We start from the raw sequence: 21,672 nt of genomic DNA, 5'->3' as shown, positions 1-21,672 counted from the left end.
AAAAAATCCAACTTTCGAAAAGTTCTACCAACCAATATAAAGTAGTAGCCTGAATAACAAATTTTTAGTAGGAAAAGCCAGTTTAATATTTTGTGTGAACGGAACAAAAATACTCTAAACATGTCACGAGCAAGTTTTGTTTACCTTACTTAGATACTCAAGTATTTGTTCACAACATATCCAAATGTCCTCCCAACTTTTCAAATTGAGTCATCTGAACAAACTATTTTACATTGAACAATATTGCACAAGTTCCCAGCATGCACTGCAGCTCGAAAACATTTTATGTTAATTACTATGAAAATATTATCATGTTTTAAATTGACCATGTGACACTGCTGAAAATTCAGCTTTTCATCACAGGAATAAATTACATTTCACAATATATTACAATAACAAAAAGTTATTTGAACTTGTAATAATATTTCACAATATTACAGATTTAATTGTATTTTTGATCAAATAAATGCACCCTTGGTGAGCATAAGAAACGCATTTCAAAAATATTTAAACTGTTGCAATGGTAGTTTTATTTACAAAGAATGTGGGAAGTTGCTCCAGGAATGTGAAGGACTCACCGCCCTCTGTGGTGTTGCTCTGGACCCAGGCGCTGGGCGGCGACGGGCCGATCTCATTGGTGCAGGACACACTCATGTTGTACCAGGTCATGGCCTTGAGGTTGCTGATTTCATACTGGAACGGAGGCACGTGTGTGGGGTGTGCGGCAGTGGGGCTTCCTGGCTCCAAAAGCTCTCGCACCTGGAACAGATGAAGGATAACACATTTAGTATTTGTTACAGAAATTGTAACAAATTTCTGTAACAAAAATGACAAAATGAAATCAAAAATGAAATGACAGTCATCATCCAATCAAAGATTTTAGCAGTGTTTCTTCTAGTTTGGAAAGTGTGCTGTTAAATTACTGTTACATTATAAATCTTATATTGAAGGAGTCATAACTATTTCTTTTAAGGTGCAAATTTGAGTTGAAAACTCTGAGTACCAAACATCAAGATCCTGAACTGAACACTATGTTCCTGAGGGGCTTCATCAATGCAGTGGTCTTGTACAAGTAGTGTTCATTCTTTAGTCCTTTTTACCGTGATGTAGCATGTGCTGAGAGGAGAGAAGCCGTCGTGTCCCGGCGTCCAGCTTATGAGGAGTTTGTTGGCCTCACGTTTTATTACTGTGACCTTTGACACTTTGTCAGGAAGCTCTGAAAAATTAATCAAGGATTTAAAACTACATGAGGCTTGAGAAAAAGATTCTCGGACAGTGCTGTTATTGTTAAAACGCCCCTATTATGGATTTTTGAAAATGACCTTTCATGCAGTGTGTAACACAGCTCTAAGTGAATGAAAACATCCTGCAAAGTGTTAAATCTGAAAGTGCACCGTGTATAAAGTTATTGTCTCTCAAAAGAAAAAGTCGACTCTGAATCATTGAAACGAGTCGTTTTTAAAACAAATCCCAAGCCGTTTCATGTTGACATCAACATGAAAAATTAGCATATTGCCCACCCACTTTCGCATTGGTCTAAATGAAAATGCAAATTCATTCTTTGCCACTAGGTGCTGCTTTTGGAGAGGTAAAAATAGTGCTTTCCCCGGTAATTGCGCTCACAAACGCTGCTTTATCAGGCATTACAGGCGAGATGAAATGGAAATGAGACCAATCGGACCCAAAGGAGGGGTTTGAAAAAATAAATTGTTGAGCAAATTGTTTGGGAGTCATTGAGCAAATAAGGTTAAAATAACTGCTTATTATAAGACATTGAATGTGTTTTTTGACCTTGCATGCATGTCAATCTGTTGTTGGGGACACCAAAAACCAAAATATGAACCTTTCATTACCCATAATAGGGGCACTTTAACTAAAACTATTTAAAAATGTATATATATTATTTTTTTTGTTTATTGAAATGAAACAGAAATAAAATACAGTATAAATATGAAGAACTTAGACTTAAAAATCTTAAATGCAAATCAGAAAAGTTGTCTTAGCAACTGACAGAAATAAAATAAGTTTAAGAAATAAAATTACTACAGCTAAAATGAAAATAAAAATAAATTAAATTCTACATGGAAACATTTTAAAAACAAAAATTAAACAACTTTAAATAAACAATGAAAATATTAAACATATATACAGTGCTATGCATAAGTTTAGGCACCCATGCTAAAGTTGACTAAAAAGAGGAATAAAAAATTATCTTTTGGAAATTGAACTTAATGCCTTAATTAAAAAAAATGGGAAAAATCCAACCTTTAAGGACACCAATTTTCTTTGTGAATGAATAATGTATCGTAAATAAATAAATGTTCTTCCTTAAAATACAGGGTGCATAAGTTTGGGCACCCCTATGTTAAATTCCCATAGAGGCAGGCAGATTTTTATTTTTAAACGCCAGTTACTTCATGGATCCAGGATACTATGCATCCTGATAAAGTTCCCTTGGCTTTTGGAATTAAAATAGCCCCACATCATCACATAGCCTTCACCATACCTAGAGATTGGCTTGGAGTACTTTCCATAAGATCACCTCTCAATGCAAATCAAACCAGCTATTAGGCTAACTGAAATAAAACCATGCCAATCTCTAGGTATGGTGAAGGCTATGTGATGATGTGGGGCTATTTTAATTCCAAAAGCCAAGGGAACTTTATCAGGATGCATAGTATCCTGGATCCATGAAGTAACTGGCCTTTAAAAATAAAAATCTGCCTGCCTCTATGGGAATTTAACATAGGGGTGCCCAAACTTATGCACCCTGTATTTTAAGGAAGAACATTTATTTATTTACGATACATTATTCATTCACAAAGAAAATTGGTGTCCTTAAAGGTTGGATTTTTCCCAATTTTTTTTAATTAAGGCATTAAGTTCAATTTCCAAAAGATAATTTTTTTTATTCCTCTTTTTAGTCAACTTTAGCATGGGTGCCTAAACTTATGCATAGCACTGTAACATAAATGACAATATAATACAATATAATATAATTAAATATCCACTGTTCTCAGATTGGCTTTACCTTTGATATTGACGTGAGCTTCTCTGGACACTGTGAGGCCTCTCTCATTGTGAGCTTCACAGCTGTACTGAGTGGGCGCATCAACACCTGCACAGAACAAAAATTAAAACATTTTCAATCTCACTTTAATATGCAGATACTAAAAGTACTGTCTGTTTTTTTTTTACTTCCTCGAGAATGAAAGACCACGCTTTTCTGACTTCTTTGACTGGCCCAACATGTGAATTTCTAGCTCAACCAATAGCATTAAATGTGGGGAGGAACAACCCATTTGGTTGGAAAATGGAAGCCTGTTCAGGAAGAATCAGTGATGCTTGCTAACTATTATTATTACTGTTACAAAATATGTCTATATCAAATAAATGCTGTTTTTTTAACTTTCTATCCAAAGTATCCTGAAATAAAAGTATCATGGTTTACACTAAAACAGTCAGCAGCTCAACTGTTTTCAACATTGATAATAATAAGAAATGTTTCTTGAGCAGCAAATCAGCATATTAGAATAATTTCTGAAGGATAATGCATACTGCATACTGGTTATTTCAAAAATATATAAATATACATTATTGCATACTGTTTGTTTTACTACAATACTGAGGTTAGCTGCTATCGCTATTTGACAAAACTATGTCAAATTTACCGTCACTCCCATAAACACTGTATTAGAAACACCCTCGCATAAGTTTTTTTTGTATTCTGATTCAAAGGTAATATAATACAGAGTACAGTGTTGTAAATGTACATGCATGTATATTTTTTTGCAGCAGCTATTTGCACTGTGTAAACAGCGATAGAGGCTATTTAACTAAGTGCAAATATGTATTTACACTATGTTAAAATAGCAGGATTTTGTGCTATGTATACTACTTGTTGCAAATAGTGGCAATTATCTGCACCTCAGTGTTGTAGTAAAAAAAACAGTATGCAATAATAACGTATTGAGTGTAAATTATAATTTTAATTCAAATTGATACCACCTTATTGGTACAATAAAGCTCTCCATACACCTACCCGATACTTTATTTTCAACTTTTGGATTATTTCCTTAATTTTTATTGAAAATAAATGCCTTTCCGATGCGATACGAGATTTGAAAAAGGAAGAAAAAAAAAAGTTTGGCAAAAGGCAGACTCGAACCTGGGTCGATCGCGTCCAAAAACACAATAACATGCGCTCTACCATCTGCGCCACTTCCTGTACACCTTGATTGACAGATGTCTTATCCAATCAGCGATGAGATTATCTATTCCCAAACCAATGGCGCTCTCTCAAACTATACCTACCTCTTCCGGTTTGTCTGATTTGTCGTTGTGTTTTCTAATTTGTTAATTGTTTTCTAATTTGTTAATTTGTTTTCGGATTTGTCGTTGTGTTTTCTGATTTGTCATTGTGTTTTCTAATTTGTTAATTGTTTTCTAATTTGTTAATTTGTTTTCGGATTTGTCGTTGTGTTTTCTGATTTGTCATTGTGTTTTCTTATCGTTATAATGTTTTCGTATTTGTCGTTGTGTTTTCTGATTTGTTCACTTGTTTTCGTATTTGTTGTTTTCTGAATTGTTATTTTGTTTTTTAGATTTGCATTTGCGTTTGTAATTTGTTATTTTGTTTTCAGAATCGTGATTTGTTTTGCACTTCTCGGCCACCGTAGGTGCCTCTAATGGTGCTTAAAATCAAAATAATAGAGTCTGTGACATAATCATCGCCACAGGCTTCGCATCAGTCGTGAAGGTCGAGCACATGCAGGCCTGCGTAGCTTTCACCGCCAGCGTGTCGCACAGTACGAGTCTTTCAGTGCCACTCCAGTCCCACTCTGACACAAGCCCAGCCATAATATCCCTTTTGTGCGAGTGCATTTTAGAGCCGCTGTCACAAAGGACACATTGCTTCCCCCAGTGGAGCTGACAGGAAGCTACTTGTTTGGTTGTTGACATGCTTCTTAGTATCAAACGTGTCTATCCCCGATTGTCAGAGGGACAGACCTTGTCTCCGTTTGCAAGCGACTCAACTATGCGAATGAAACAGCGTCTGGAAAAATATGCACATTTAAGTCATAGATTTCCGGTCTGGACATGGAAAAGCAAGGTTTCTGGAACATAAACGTTCCTAAATGATACCTAATTTGCTGAAACCAGCTCACAGGGATGTTTTGCATTAATTACTCTTGTGGTAAACCTCCCTTAAGACTTTTTCTTCTTTACCCAGAGAAGATTTAGTTAAAAAGCAAGGTACAATACAACATTCAAATATATTTTAAATAAACCACCTATTTGAAACTAATTAAAGGGGGAAATTAAAAGGGAAAACAATGCTGTTTCGTGCATTCAGAGTTGTTTACACTGTTAAAGAGTTGGATTCTCATGCTAAGCATGGACAAAGTTTCAAAAAATGATTTGGAAGTATAACGGAGTATTTCTGTCTATTACTTCCAGGTTTGTACAAGTTTTGGAAAGTTTTTTCAATCATGGCCCTTGCTGACCTAAATAAGAGTGGAACTCCTTATATGGGTATTTCTCCCAGAAGAATGCGCCCGTGCATGCATTCGGCTGCACTGCACGGGACTAGGGATGGGCATTTTTGGCAATTTCTTATTTCAATCATTGATAGGTTTAAAAAAACGATTAATCAAGTAATTGGGGAGCAGGGCGTGTGCGGGGGTGGGGGGGTGGGGGGGGGGTGGTATGGCCGTAATGGAGATAATGAAAATATCTGAAGGCTGTTATGAAAATGAATGTTAAAAATAAAAATATGACATGAAAACAAGTCTATGAAAACATGATTAGATGTTAGATTATGATTATGATGCAGCAATGTTATTAAAAAAGAAGCATCTAAAAAAGAATAGCTGCCTGATGTGAAGCTGACTGATGCCAATAAACTGAAACCCGTTCTATGACGCTTCCTATGATATTAATCAGATAACTTAGATACATAACATAAACGTAACATTACAACTTGTATCTACACAAAAGGATGCATATGCCAGTGAACTTTAAGTTACGCGCTATAGCGAGAGAGAGAGAGAGACAGAGCTCCCGCCGTGATGCGCATCTTGCGACCTTACATGAAGTATTATGACAAAATGCATTATGAAGAAGAATTGGACCTGCATGTTCTGCACGTGCATTAGAGCTAACATTAGTGTCATGCTACATAAGACAATTTATGAGATTAATAGTACACTTTAACTCAGAACTCACTTTAAACCACCATCGAGTGCTTGTAATAACTTCCTTTTGCGATCACATGTGTATATATACACTTTGGGCAGCAGCGGTACATTATAAAAGTAGCCCAAAAAAACTGCAACCCACAGCTCTGTAATTTTTCCCACGACTGCATTTTCAAAATAGTCCGATTGTGCGTAGAATATAGGATAGATAGTGTGCACATTGGGACGCAGGCAATGATGACCTTCCGCGCTGCAATGGCGGCAAGAAGTTGGGGTCAAACCATTAATTTGCGTTAAAAAAAAAAAAATTAACGCGTTAATTTTTAGATTAATCGCATGTGTTAACGCGTTAACGTTGACAGCCCTAATTTTCATCTACATTATCAAGGTATTCCTAAAATTCCATGTTTTCGAAGCTAAACGAAGTAAAAACATCACTGTTGCATTATTATAGGATTGGTATTTTTTCAAAAGCAATATGACCGTCTCAAATAACTCAGTCAATATCAGTGCATTCAGCTGCATGTAAATACATGTTAACATCCCAACACAATCCTATTAGATTAATCAGATGTGTATGTAGCTAACCCAGACATCACTACTTGACTTCGAAGCCAAGCTTCTCTCTCTTCTCACGTCTGTACTTTGAACCCCATGCTGTTGCAAGCTAAACAATCAGAGCTCAGGGTGCCGTACAAAGTGCTGCTATAACCAATCAGAATTTTAATTTTTTCCCATGATCATCGTTTTCATGATCGATCATCACTGTCACGGCCGAGTAATGGAGTACTCGATCGCTGATGCACATCCCTACACGGGACTCGCTCGGGAAGAATGTCTCTAAAGAAGTGTGTTTTTGGTTGTAATGGAAAGATAACCTTGTTCAGCTTCCCGAAGAACCCAGCGTTACGTGAACAGTGGAACGTTTTATAAACAAGGCCCAGTTCGACGCTGGATTTGCACATCATTTAATACTAAAAGATGGAGCAGTCCCGGCTATAAAAGATCCAGCTCATGATTCAGGACTGCAGATGGTAAGTGAAACGGCATCAAATGTCTCTGTTTTGTTCGTGATCGGCGCTCAAGTGCTCGTCACTCTTTAGCTCCGCCCACGGCGTGCCTCCAGGAGCTCGGCTTTTTTCGTAGAGAATCGTAAAGCTGTATCTTTCTTTTAAAAATATGATAAACTAAAGACTCTTTGGAGATATGAGGGATGCAGTACTTCTCTATAGGTACTCAAGATTAACATGAGATTGAGTGAAACTGTGTGTGTTATGCTACCTTTAATTTGCAAAGAGTTACCATATGAACATGGTTTGAGAATTTTTTTAGGCTGAAACGGCCAAGGCCCAGATCTGAAAAGGAACGTTTTGCAAAGTTAAATTCATATTTTTTTACTTTAGTTCTTCAGAAAAATTACCAGTCATTTGACTCCATACAAAAGGAGTCTCTCTAAACTTCTTTTCATTAATCAAACTGACTAAATGTAGCAAATGTACAAAAAAAAAACAGTTTTGGTTACCAAAAAACATGCAAGTAAACTGTACTGTGAGTCTGTACGGGTGCCAGGAAGCGTGTGCTACATTTCTGACGGCCTGTAATTATCGGGTTTGGAGAACAGCCATGTTAAAAGGCCCTGCATACGGATCCCACAGAATCTGAGGTCGCTCTGGTAGTGTTCACTATAGCACAAACAAACAATGCTTTTTAAGCAATGTACCATGGTAACTCCAATATTTAAAGTACCCTGGATTACCAAGTTATAAACTGCCAAGCAACATCCCAGCAGCTAGGGCTGCACAATTAATCAAAATAAAACAGCTTACTGCAATTTAATTACATAAGTGTACTGTATGTGAAGTGTATTTCATTGTATACTTTAAAGGCCTTTCCACACTGAGTGCGATGCGAAAAAGCGAAGTGAATCGCCCGCGAATGTTGCTTTCACACCGAGCACGAAACGAATTCACACCTGCACACTAGGTGGCGCTGACCAACAATGTATTTTTCCTCAGATATATAACGCGCATATGGATTTAACATCTAAATTATAATTATAAATAAATGATAATAAAGTTTGGTTCTACACCAGAAACACACGCTATAATGCTTACAAGAATAGGCTACATCCTAAAATAAAATTAGAAGTACAATTAGCATCAAGCTACACTTGAAAATGTATTTAATTATTAATGTATGCTTACCCACTTTAAACCATCATCGAGTGCTTGTAGTGACTTCCGATTGTGATTTATAGTTGATTTTGATTCTATAATAATAAGCAGACACATGCACTCTTTGTATGTTTAATAAGGCTAAGTTACACTCCTCATATTAGTCATAAACATCCTTTATTGCTATAAAAAAATTAAATGAGCTGCATACAAAACACATACTGAAAATATATCGTCATAATCATGTCCATTTACTTTCATATTGGAAAACTGGATTTTTTTTTTTCATACGGAAGATCTAGAGCGTGAACGTCAGAACTCATAGCACGTGGAAGAAAACGGACGGTGCTCTACAGATCACATGATTCAGTGGATAATTATTAGAAATGTTATTCTGTATGATGAACAGGAGAATAAATCTGTTCTCAAATACCAACGATAACAAGAACTCAGCATCCACTCTCTTATCCGGGATACTCTTCTTCGTTGTTTGTTTACACTGGTTTCCGAAACAGCGGCACCATTCTCACCCTTTTGTGCAACAGCAGCTGCTCCGGTTACGTGATCCTAGCTCAAATATTGTTGAGCGGCCCCTGTTTTCGCTTTGCGAAACTGAAAAGATTTGTCGGACTGGACGAAAAAAAAACATTTGCATTTTCGGTGCGAGAATGTTGGCGGTCTATGTGGAAGCATCCATAGGAAGCGCAACATTCCAGCGCAACATCGCGTCCGAAATTTGTTTTGCTTTTTTCGCACTCGGTGTGGAAAGGCCTTAACACGAGAGCAGCTCATGATCCAGTGTTTTCAGCATTGTAGAGCGGCTTGGGTCGCAGTAAATGCTGCTTCACGCAAACTTACATTTGTATCTGACAAGAAGAAAGAAGATTTAAAGACTCCATTTAGTTTTCCGCAAAACTAAAAGCTTGATGGTTAAATGTTTGAAAATAAAGAAATTAAGAGAGACTTCTTAGTACTGTAATCTAAGTTGTACTGTAAAATAAAAGTTTTTAATAAAATATAATAATTCTTAATATCATTCTCTCTTATATACACACTGTTTTAGTGAAACATTCAATTATATATATATATATATATATATATATATATACACTGAACAAAATTATAAACTTAACACTTTGGTGGTCACACCAGACTGGTTTTCAGTTTTGAGTCTTGCATCTGTAGCCAGTGCATAATATGCTCTGAATGATTAAGCATTCGCAGTGGCTGTGGTGTCATAATGACTTCACCGAACTCAGCATGTACAGTCAGGTCCATAAATATTGGGACATTAACACAATTCTAACATTTTTGGCTCTATACACCACCACAATGGATTTCAAATTAAACAAACAAGATGTGCTTTAACTGCAGACTGTCGGCTTTAATTTAAGGGTATTTACTTCCAAATCAGGTGAACGGTGTAGGAATTACAACAGTTTGCATATGTGCCTCCCACTTGTTAAGGGACCAAAAGTAATGGGACAATTGGCTTCTCAGCTGTTCCATGGCCAGGTGTGTATTATTCCTTCATTATCCCAATTACAATGAGCAGATAAAAGGTCCAGAGTTCATTTCAAGTGTGCTATTTGCATTTGGAATCTGTTGCTGTCAACTGTCAAGATGAGATCCAAAGAGCTGTCACTATCAGTGAAGCAAGCCATCATTAGGCTGAAAAAACTAAACAAACCCATCAGAGAGATAGCAAAAACATTAGGCGTGGCCAAAACAACTGTTTGGAACATTCTTAAAAAGAAGGAACGCACCGGTGATCTCAGCAACACCAAAAGACCCGGAAGACCACGGAAAACAACTGTGGTGGATGACCGAAGAATTCTTTCCCTGGTGAAGAAAACACCCTTCACAACAGTTGGCCAGATCAAGAACACTCTCCAGGAGGTAGGTGTATGTGTGTCAAAGTCAACAATCAAGAGAAGACTTCACCAGAGTGAATACAGAGGGTTCACCACAAGATGTAAACCATTGGTGAGCCTCAAAAACAGGAAGGCATCTAAAAAAGCCTTCACAGTTCTGGAACAACATCCTATGGACAAATGAGACCAAGATCAACTTGTACCAGAGTGATGGGAAGAGAAGAGTATGGAGAAGGAAAGGAACTGCTCATGATCCTAAGCATACCACCTCATCAGTGAAGCATGGTGGTGGTAGTGTCATGGCGTGGGCATGTATGGCTGCCAGTGGAACTGGTTCTCTTGTATTTATTGATGATGTGACTGCTGACAAAAACAGCAGGATGAATTCTGAAGTGTTTTGGGCAATATTATCTGCTCATATTCAGCCAAATGCTTCAGAACTCACTGGATGACGCTTCACAGTCCAGATGGACAATGACCCAAAGCATATTGCAAAAGCAACCAAAGAGTTTTTGAAGGGAAAGAAGTGGACTGTTATGCAATGGCCAAGTCAATCACCTGACCTGAATCCGATTGAGCATGCATTTCACTTGCTGAAGACAAAACTGAAGGGAAAATGCCCCAAGAACAAGCAGGAACTGAAGACGGTTGCAGTAGAGGCCTGGCAGAGCATCACCAGGGATGAAACCCAGCGTCTGGTGATGTCTATGCATTCCAGACTTCAGGCTGTTATTGACTGCAAAGGATTTGCAACCAAGTATTAAAAAGTGAAAGTTTGATTTATGATTATTATTCTGTCCCATTACTTTTGGTCCCTTAACAAGTGGGAGGCACATATGCAAACTGTTGTAATTCCTACACCGTTCACCTGATTTGGATGTAAATACCCTCAAATTAAAGCTGACAATCTGCAGTTAAAGCACATCTTGTTTGTTTTATTTGAAATCCATTGTGGTGGTGTATAGAGCCAAAAATGTTAGAATTGTGTCGATGTCCCAATATTTATGGACCTGACTGTATGTGCACTTTCTGAAACTTGAGCAGTAATTACTGGCCAGTCCTCACATGGGAAACTGTCATATCCAGCTCTAACTAGTTCCCTTTTAATAGAAATACACATCACAGCATCCAGAGAGAGAAAGAAAGTGTTTGTGTGTGCATTACGTAATGCAGCCATTGTGAGCCCGACAGGACATTGAGCCAGAGTTCAACATGGAAAATCTGAGGCATTCTGTGTTCGCTTTGTTTGAAACAATTCCAGTAAGAAAATGGCACTTTAAAAGGAGAAGTGGGGTGGAATATGGATTTACCACAATCTCAGAGAGCCTTTTTGCATGCACGAGAGGTGAAAAATGCACTTATTCCACTCAGAAATGGGCATATCTCTTCAAACTGAATTGATCTTTAAACAGTGAATTGATTTTTTCTTTTAAACAAGCTGACAGATTCAGGTGTGTTACAAAAATGACTTTTTTTTCTTTACATATTTGATCAGTTATAAAACTGTTTTTGCATTATTGTTATTCTTTTTTTGTCCAATAACAAATGTATTTAATCAATGCTTCCATCCTCCTATTTTTTAATGTGCATTTTGGGATATAAAAACCTGCTGGATGGAAACTCCAAGATGTGCATAAATTAAAAAAATGTGCATTAAAAACTTATGCACTCAATCGAGGGGGATATATTTTTTTATCTGATAAGAAAACATATGCATAGTCATGTGACTTTAAGCGATGGGGCGGCATATCTGGACTAACCAGCGGACCAATCTTGTTGAACAGCATCTGAAATGTTGTTTTGGTCATTCTGAAATGCCTGAGGCAAAGACTGCCATCAAAGTGGTTCGGTATGATTACCTCCCAGAACTGTCTTATAGACTGCATTCCAAAACAGCAGGCAACTGCCTCCGTTATGCGATAACATGACCGTGTTTATTGTGTTTTTCGCCTGAAAGTTCTTTGACCTTTTTCTTAGGGATATTTCACACTAGTTTGCTAGGATTTTGTTCTCTTCGTTTTGCTGGATGGAAACGGTGCTTTATTTGCAAATGATTTATGCGATGTTCCAATTTCACCAAGTTAAATTCAGAACTTTGGATGGAAACCTAGGCTAGCTATTTTATCACTGCATTTGAATAACTAGCATCTCAGGTCTGTAAAAATGCACCCATCACAAAAAAAAAAAACATGAAGAAATGCCATGATTTTGTTCCTCAAATTCACATTTTGGAAGCTTAATACTTCACATTTGCCACACCACATGAAGTTCTTGCTAAAGCCAAGTGTGGACACTGTGATTCTGGAGCTGAAAAATGGAAAAACACAAAACTTTACAAGAAAAGCATACCACGGGAAGAAATTTAAGTAATAAAAACATAATATAAGAAACAGTTCCATATCAAAACACCATCGTACCATATGACATTTTAGTGACTATTTGTGACCCTGGACCACAAAAGCAGTCATAAGTGTCCATTTTTTCGAAATTGAGATTTCTACGTCAACTGAAAGCTGAATAAATAAGCTTTCCATTGATGTATGGTTTGTTAGGATCAGACAATATTTGGCCGAGATGCAACTCTTTGAAAATCTGGAATCTGAGGGTGCAAAAAAAATCTAAATATTGAGAAAATCGCTTTAAATTTGTCCAAATGAAGTTCTTAGCTATGCATATTACTAATCAAAAATGAAGTTTTGATACATTTACGGTAGGAAATTCACTAAATATCTTCATGGAACATGATTTTTACTTAATATTCTTATGATTTTTGGCATAAAAGAAAAATTTATCATTTTGACCCATGCAATGTATTTTTGGCTATTGCTACAAATATACCCCAGCGACTTAAGACTGGTTTTGTGCTCCAGGGTCACATATACCAATTAATATATACCAATTAATTTGAAAAACAGCATAGCAACCATCTAGCAATGCAGCAGTAATCACTCAGAACACCCTAGCAACCAACCAAAACAGTAACATAAGTAACATACACAAGAAACTGCTACATTTGACAAATAATTACAAAGAAACAGCAAGTAATATAATAAATTAAAGGTGAAATTTTGAAGTAGAAATATTTAGGCCTAGTATGTTATTGTAAAACATACTTCATGTTTGTTTTATTTTACATCTTCAAAAACTAATTATTAACAGTGTAGAAAACTATCTACAGGACGTTCTGGTGCTTTGAAGAGTTCAAAAGTGCTTCACTTTTAGTTTCTTTAAAAGATCACAGAACCAAGAGGCTGATCTGAAGAACCTATAATGCAACTTCAAGAACTTTTTTAATCTTCAAAAGGACCATAAACAACAGTATATACAACTAAAACAGCTCCTGATGAGATGATTATTATTGTTGAACAGACAGTGCTGCAAAGAGCTCTCGGCTCCAGCCAGCTAAAGTTTGATCTGTCCATTCTTTACGAGGCTCTGCAGGGATGCCGGGGCCCCTGAATGAGGCTTTTGTGTGTGTAATATCAGCACCGGTTGAGTAAACTCCAACCATAAAACTCCTGCTTTCACAATAACTCAGGTTTACGCCTGTTGCCAAGAAACCGATTACCATACCTAGGAGATTAACCTCAAAAAAAGCACTTGCTGAAACCACAAGTGGTCACTGCTACCATGCTAGGGGTAATGACCAGGGCATTGTCATACGGTTGCTAGGGTGTATTGGGTGGTTGCTAGGCAGATTTGCTGAATCAAAAGAGTGAATGGGAATTCTAAAATAATAAATCAATCTGGAAATAACAAGCCATCTCTCTTTAACAAGATATGCAATTTAAGGTTGCATAGCATGGGGTGAGAAGCATGCAGAGTTTAATGAGTTGCTGTCGTGATAAAACAGATCTTTTCTGTCACATGGAAATGCATGGTCCAGCATAAGTTAGCAGCTGGGTTAACTGAAAAATAAAATAAAATAACATAAAAACTTATTTAAAAAGGTAGCTTTTCTCATTTCCGTACTAAAATAACTAAAACTAAAAAAAAAAAAAAAAAAAAAAAAAAATTTAAATAAAAAAATTTAGCCAATAGACTTATTTTGAAAAACGACAAACACACAAAAAAGATTTTTTAACTAAAAACTTGTTTCACCAAAAGATCGAGTTATGATATTTTGATTAAAAACGATGAGATCCAAAAATGTAACATTTAAACACATGGATGGATGAATGGTTTACAATAAGACCGATAACATGCTTTCATAACATACATTGGGTGAATTTCCCTTTCATCAATCAAATGACTCATCAAAACTGAAATAGATTTAATTATTCCTCTTGATATGATCAAAAAAGGAAATTATCCACAGTTTGAAGCCATGCAGTCATGTGATTCTCGTTGTAATCAGTGTAATCTGACTGCTCAGTTATCAGGGTCAACTGTTTGTCATCAGTAGATGATTTTATCCCACTGTCCTTACAGTAAAAACACACAGAAGTGACTCTGAAGATACACGCTTTAGCATGGCTGATTAATTCGAGGTGGAAAATGTGGAAATGTTTCCAAATCCATAGAATTGTGAGGCGACACTAAACGCACAACCCAGCTTCATTAGCTTCCTGCAAGCTCAGTTACGGTTCACAATATCTGTTATGTACACGTTTTCCATAACTGCAGAAAACAAAATGTGCTGGATGATCTCAGCCTGGGAACTGCGAGGGAATACATGACCCTGCTTGGAATGTGAAACAGATTACTTTCCAGAAAACTGGAAATTATAATCACTTTAGAGAGCTAGGCAATAAAAATAGACTTAAGGGGTTTTATGACATCATCTGTTTGGAAAGTAAATGCATAAGAGAGAAGCCGAGTTCAGATTCATGCTGCTGCACGCTGCTATTGAAATGCAACGCTGTTATTAAAACAAAAACTACTAACAAATTTGTTTCATTAATTGAAATAAAGTTGAAAAATTTCAAATATAAGTATTAGATGAAAAAACTAACTTAAAATAGTTCAATGAAAAGTAGAAATGTTGCACTGATAACTATCTAAAACATTACCAAAAATCTGTAAAATTACCAAAAAAAGGAAATAAAAATAAAGCTAAATATAGATATTCAAAACAAAACAAAAAATGACATCAAACATGTCAAATACATATATTAGGTGACAAAACTAAACTTAAAATGGTTAAATAAAAATTAGAAATGTTCCACTGACAACTAACTGAAATAAGTTAAGTTACAAAAAAATGACTAAAACTGAAATAGACCAAAACAAAAATATTAAAAAAAACAAAACCGAAAAGAAAAAAACATGTAAAATATAAATATAACTGAAAAAACTAACTTAAAATAGTTAACTAAAAATCTGAATTGTTGCATTGACAAATAATTGAAAAAAGTACTAAAGTACTAAGTACTAAAATTAGTAAAACTAAAAATCAAGCTAAATATAAATATTAAAGAATTACAAAAATATTTACCAAAATTATTAAAACTTTAAATGAATTTAAAATGAAAACTGTAAATATAAAAAAGCCCATTCAAAATATTAATACATATAATAATAGTACATAAATAAAATAAAAATGTTCAAAATCAATCTCTCATTTTTTATGTGGCCCAATGCAATTTATTAACACTTAAATATGCTACAAACTAGGGATGCACGATATTATATAGGGCAGGTGTGGCCTAATGGATAGAGTTGGACTTGTAACCTGAAGGTCATGGGTTTGAGTCTCAGGTCCGGCAGGGATTGTAGGTGGGGGGAGTGAATAACCAACACTCTCTCCACCCTCAATACCACGGCTGAGGTGAGACCCTTGAGCAAGGCACCGGACCCCCAACTGCTCCCCGGGCGCCACAGCAATAGCTGCTCACTGCTCCGGGTGTGTGTTCACTACTGAGTGTACACTTGGATGGGTTAAATGCAGAGCACCAATTCTGAGTATGGGTCACCATACTTGACCACACACCACTTCCCTTTCCCCCATTTTATAATTTTTTATTATCGGACCAATATCAGAATCGGCCGATAATGGCTTGAAATGTAAAAATCGGCATCGGCTGTTTTGAAAAATTATGCCGATATGTCTTGCGGATAAGAGGGTTAACTCATATGTGCTCAGGGTGTGCTAGTGATTAGATCACGTCAGCAGTGTGGTCATTCTTGAAGTGAACTTTTGCCTGAATGATGATTAGATTGACTGTTTTGGATCGCTGCATTTAATTTGAGAATGCATGTACAAGATGATGCGTTCGTTATGTGATAGGGTCCAGTCACTAACATGTGCAGCAGCGGCAGCCTCCCCCGGGTCCTAATGCCTGTCTGGTACGGTGTTTTATTTACATGGGGGCCGCTGTTGGCCTACTTGTTACAAAATGAATGTAAAATACACAAATATCACTAAGAAACGTATGTTTCTGAATAAACAAAGCATCTATTGTTTGCTGTTGTTCAAAGTTTTGCCGACTAATGTTTTCCAGATTTACCAGAGGAACAGTTTATTGTGTTTTTTGTGATCCGTAACACAGTGTACTGAAGGGCCATTCAGTGTCAACATGCACTTGGGAAAGTACAACCTTGTGGTAGAACTTCCAATTCTCTAAAAAATGATAATGTGGGCAACAAATCTATTACCGTAACCTAACAAAAATCTTCCACTTGGCTCAAATTGTGTGGCTATAAATACTTTCTGAATTCATTTTTTTTTAGGCCTTTTGTCTCTGCTATACTGACAACAAGATTTTAGGAAACTAAACAATTTCTGAGTCACCTTACAAAGTAAAAAAACAGCACCAAGAAGCATAACAAAAGCCCACATGTTCGTACCTTCAATGGTGATGGTGCTGGAAGACTCGTTGTGTTCTGCATGACTATTGCCTTTGTGAAGCCACTTAATGGTCACAGGGTTGGGAGGACCGACCGCCTCACAGGTCAGCGTGAAGGGAGTGTTTCTCGTGATATTCACGTCACTCGGCTGTATAGTGAAGGTCGGCAGGCCTGGATTTGAGTAAAATGTGGCAAAACATCAAATGTCTAAAATGCATAACCAAAGGTTTGTGTCACTGAGCTGAAGGCTTACTTACCTTCCACCTCTATAATGATGGGATTTGACTCAATGATCTTGTTACTGACACTAAGCCTGCAGTGATACTCTCCAGCATCTGCTCTCTGGACGCTTTTAATGCTGAAAGATGATGTCAAAGGAAATAAATCAAAAACATGTTGCATTAAAGAAAAGGGTGGCCAATGATTGAAATAGTGCAGATATAATATTCATAGACTGATGCAATTTAATGCAATAGCAACTGAATCATGCATAACATTGTTGAAATTAAACAAACCATTAGACTTCATTTAAAGGTGCCATAGAATGGAAAACTGAATTTACCTTGGCATAGTTGAATAATAACAGTTCTGTATATGGAAATGACATACCATGAGCCTCAAACACCAGTTTCCTCCTTATGTAAATCTCGTGAATAAAAAAAAAAACACTGAAAAATAGGCGAATCAGAACATAACACTGACTGTGACGTTACAGTCGGGATCACTAATAGTTACACCTCCAACATTTCCATTAACCCGCCCATGTTCTAGACCAGCCGCCAGCCGAACCATCAGCAGTTCTGGAGGTATTGTGAAGAAACAAGCGCGGACAACAGCGAAAATGGCAGATCATGGAAATAAATGTTATGTTCCAGGCTGTGCAGGGGATGTGAAGTGCAGGGATTGGTTGGTGTCTGTATTCAGAAAGACACGGAGAGCAAATAACGCGTTCTAATAAAATAACGCGAGCCACTAAAGGGACATGGTTAGCTCGTTGCTAGCGGTAGCCTGTTACATTACAGTACATAAGATTTCACTTACCACATAAACAGAGTAAGGAGAGATGACTGAGGATGATAGCGAATGATTTACAGATCCTGAGCACCACTGACAAGCATCCGATCTTGTAAAATATGTGGTAAGTACTGCCGCTCCATAGTATAAACAGAGTCTGTGCGATCGCGAATCTCGAAAGTGAAAGTAAAGAGATGTGCATTTGAAAGCAGTTTCAGTGCCCCGCATATTAAAAGCGGATCCCTGATGCCCGCATTTTATTTACAGTATAATTACTCGATGATATAACTGCGCGAGAAAGTATTGAAATATATATTTTCCTCCCTGTGTTTCCTTCCTGCTGTGTGAGAAGTGAGCTGAAATGAGCCGCACTGTGAAACAGCCAATCAGAGCAGAGCTCAACATTATTATTCATGACCCTTCCAAATAAGCCAATAACAGACCGTTTCATTCTGGGGAGAAATCCTAGGGTTTTAAATAGACATGTAAAACAGTTTCTGGAGAATTGTTTGCTCTTACCTAAGCCACATAGCTTCTATGTAGACATCAGAGAACAATTTAAAATATTGTATCAATGCATTCTATGGCACCTTTAAATTTGATCATCTCACAGACACTTCTACCAAACCATCTTTTAAACAAAAAACAAAACACAAGCAACTTGTCAAAGCAGCTGGTAATATTACTGTAGAAGAGCATAAGTGAAAAGAGGAAAACTAATTAATTAATGTATTTAGTATTAAAGTTATTTTATTATTACTTATTAATCTTTTTTTTAATTGAAAAATATTTTTACTAAATGCAGTGTTCTAGGGGGGAAAAAGTGTCTTCAGGGGTTTTAGGTTTCCTTTATATTGAAAAAAAAATTATCCATTGAAAAGGCTGTTGGTAGTTCAATAATAGTTCAAAAATATATTCAGACAGATATTAGTCAGTATTGGTCATAATTACCTTATAGTGGAGGTGACCGTCCCTTGAGTGTAGACCGCCGTCTGCATGCCATCAGGGATCTCCTTACCGTTCCTAAACCACAGAATATTCAGGTCCTGGTTGACATCATTGTCGATGGAGCAGTTAAATTTGACCTCTGCCCCCTCTGAACGCTGGATTGTGCCCACGGTGGGTTTGAAGCGCAGCTTCTGGATCTCCTCCTGTGACAGATGTAGGCTGGGGGCTCGTGCCGGGACAATCAGTGGGTCCGTCGCCTGCGTTGGCCAGAAAGATCGGCCCTGTCTCCCCCAATGAGGCGAATCTTCCTGGTGAACGACAGCGAGGGGATGTTTCCAACTGGCAGCTGCTTGAGGAAATGAGTAATTTTGTAAATATAAGCGTCATTACTTCACTAAACTAACCTACATTTGTCTGAAAAATTAAATAATACATATATAAATATATAATATATATATAAATAAAAAGTATTAAAATAACAGAATAAATGTAAAATTTTAATTTTATATTATATATACATATATATATTCTAATAATAATTTATAAATAGTACATATTTGAATACATTGATAAACAACCACATATACATATATATACAACTTTTTTAAATACTAAAACTCATCTTTTGTTGTTCTTTTTATTTATGCAATTTTATTAAATGTATTGCAGCGCTTTGAGTACCTTTAAATAAAATCTATTATTATTTTACACACACATACTGTATAATATATATATACACAGTATCTATGTACATATATAATTTAGCATTGTTATCATTAATATTTTTGCAATGCATTATTATTTATATATTTGCTAAATAAAAAAAAATAAAAAAAACATAGCTCAATGTAATATTTATGTAATATTTTGACATTTTCTATTGAGTGACTCAGGTCTGGCTTCTGAAACGCAGTGGAAAACCAGCATCCTGTTCTCCAGGAGCAAAAGGAAATTCTTTCTCTGATGGAATCTGTTATCAAAAGGAAGCATACGCAGCTTTTATTGATAGAGCCTTTCATGTATATACTATCTCTGTATTCAAGGAAGATCTTGCACACTCGTATTATCTCAGGCACAATTAACTACAGCACATTATATATGCTTTAGTCATAGAAATCTATTTTGTCATTAAGCCAAGAGCTAGACTGGGACTAACACATGTTTCACTGCAGTGGCAATTAAATTTTAACACTAACCACTTCCACTGCTTTATTAGAAGATATTATAAACCACTCCAGGTTTTACAGAAAATTCCATGTCTTATAAACCAGTTTTCAGTCTATATTTAGTAAATAAATTTATCAACTAATAGTAATATTAAAATGGGGCATAAAACAATATTTAATAAACTTTTTTTCAAACTTTTGCTTAAATGTATCAAAGTGAGTCTGGAATAAAATAATTTTTAATAAATGTAAAAAATTTAAATATTACATCACTAATTTGGTTCTAATAGTCAAACCTATTAATATAGCCTAATAAAATTAACATTTAACAACAAATCTGTCAGCAATAGTACTGTATAACAAACAGCCATTGACTACAGGAACTAAATAGTCACAAACAAGCACTATTTAGTTTCTGAAACTAGGGCAGATTATTATTACAGCACTGTAATCCTCTGAATTTGACAGTGAATTAAACTCCAACAATTTTTAATAATTGCATCACTATCTAAAGCTGTCTGAAAATGTAATATCATATTATTAAGCTTAAAAAATAATTCACCTCATTAATATTTAGTACAGTATTCTTAAATATTTAATTAGGTGCTGTCAAGTACATAAGTAATAAATCTGAGGTTTTCTATGCAGACGTTTTGTGTTGATTCCACCTAAAGATCCTGCGCACAAATCCACTTCATATGACAAAAACAAAGCAACATCTCTTTAAAGACGACACAAATCTGATCACATGCACTAACAGAACTTCCGAAGCACGCACAAAAACAACAGAGTAACTTTAAGAAACGTGCACATCTTACCAGTGGCGACTCTGACCGACTGTAAGAACAATCCGAGGAGCAACAACATCGAGATAAACCCCATAACGCTCTCTTTTCTGAGTGTGTCAGATGAGTAAACGCATGAAGCAGAGCATGTGCAAATCAAATAACATCTTCTCTGCTCTTTTCTGTGGCTCAAGGAGGAATGCGCGTGTCTCGCAGCTCACTCCACGCGCGCGCCCTCGCATGACGTCACACCAGCGATTCTTTTCTCATTGTAAACAAAATAATTATTTTTGGGGGGAGAAAGCATAGTTGCATGTATTCTGCAAAGCTAAAGAAGAAACTTTACTTTTACAATCAGCTTTAATCTCTTTGGGAGAAGTTGTTGTTTATCTTCTTTTATAAAATATGATTTAAAATTTTTGCTGAAATGTATTTTTCTGGCAGTGACCATGCTATTGATCTGTGGTGCATTCTACATTTTTTATTCACAAAAACAATTCTCAAGATGTTAACTAGATTTGATTGAGATTTTGCTCATTGTTAAATCTCTTAAACTCATTTAACAAGAATAACAAGTTTATTGAGGCTTATGATGATATTTTTCTTAATGATTGAGTTGTTATTGTTTTTCCCCTTTCCTTTATGTTATTGTATTTCAATGCAGTGCTGTTTCTTGTTTTTTCCTTCTTGCAATATAGGAAATTGTATAGGAAATTTAATAA

At 36.2% G+C, this 21,672-nt stretch overlaps 1 protein-coding gene across 1 annotated transcript in view; it reads right to left on the bottom strand.

Moving 5' to 3' along the window:
• LOC306882554 (tyrosine-protein kinase Mer-like) overlaps positions 1-21,198 on the bottom strand; it is a 43,557-nt gene extending 22,359 nt beyond the window's left edge. The window contains exons 1-7 of the mRNA XM_079437277.1: positions 20,984-21,198; positions 19,003-19,345; positions 17,295-17,395; positions 17,038-17,208; positions 3,032-3,118; positions 1,101-1,216; positions 579-759 (exon numbers count right to left, since the gene is read on the bottom strand). Coding sequence (XP_079293403.1) covers positions 579-759; positions 1,101-1,216; positions 3,032-3,118; positions 17,038-17,208; positions 17,295-17,395; positions 19,003-19,345; positions 20,984-21,047 — 1,063 coding nt within the window. The 5' untranslated portion in view covers positions 21,048-21,198. The remainder of the gene's footprint in view (positions 1-578; positions 760-1,100; positions 1,217-3,031; positions 3,119-17,037; positions 17,209-17,294; positions 17,396-19,002; positions 19,346-20,983) is intronic.
• Positions 21,199-21,672: the final 474 nt, after the last annotated feature.

The sequence above is a fragment of the Barbus barbus genome (genome assembly GCF_936440315.1).
Source record: "Barbus barbus genome assembly, chromosome: 16".
Taxonomy (NCBI): Eukaryota; Metazoa; Chordata; class Actinopteri; order Cypriniformes; family Cyprinidae; genus Barbus; species Barbus barbus.
Note: the sequence above shows the minus strand (reverse complement) of the source record. Positions and strands in the feature narration are given on the sequence as shown.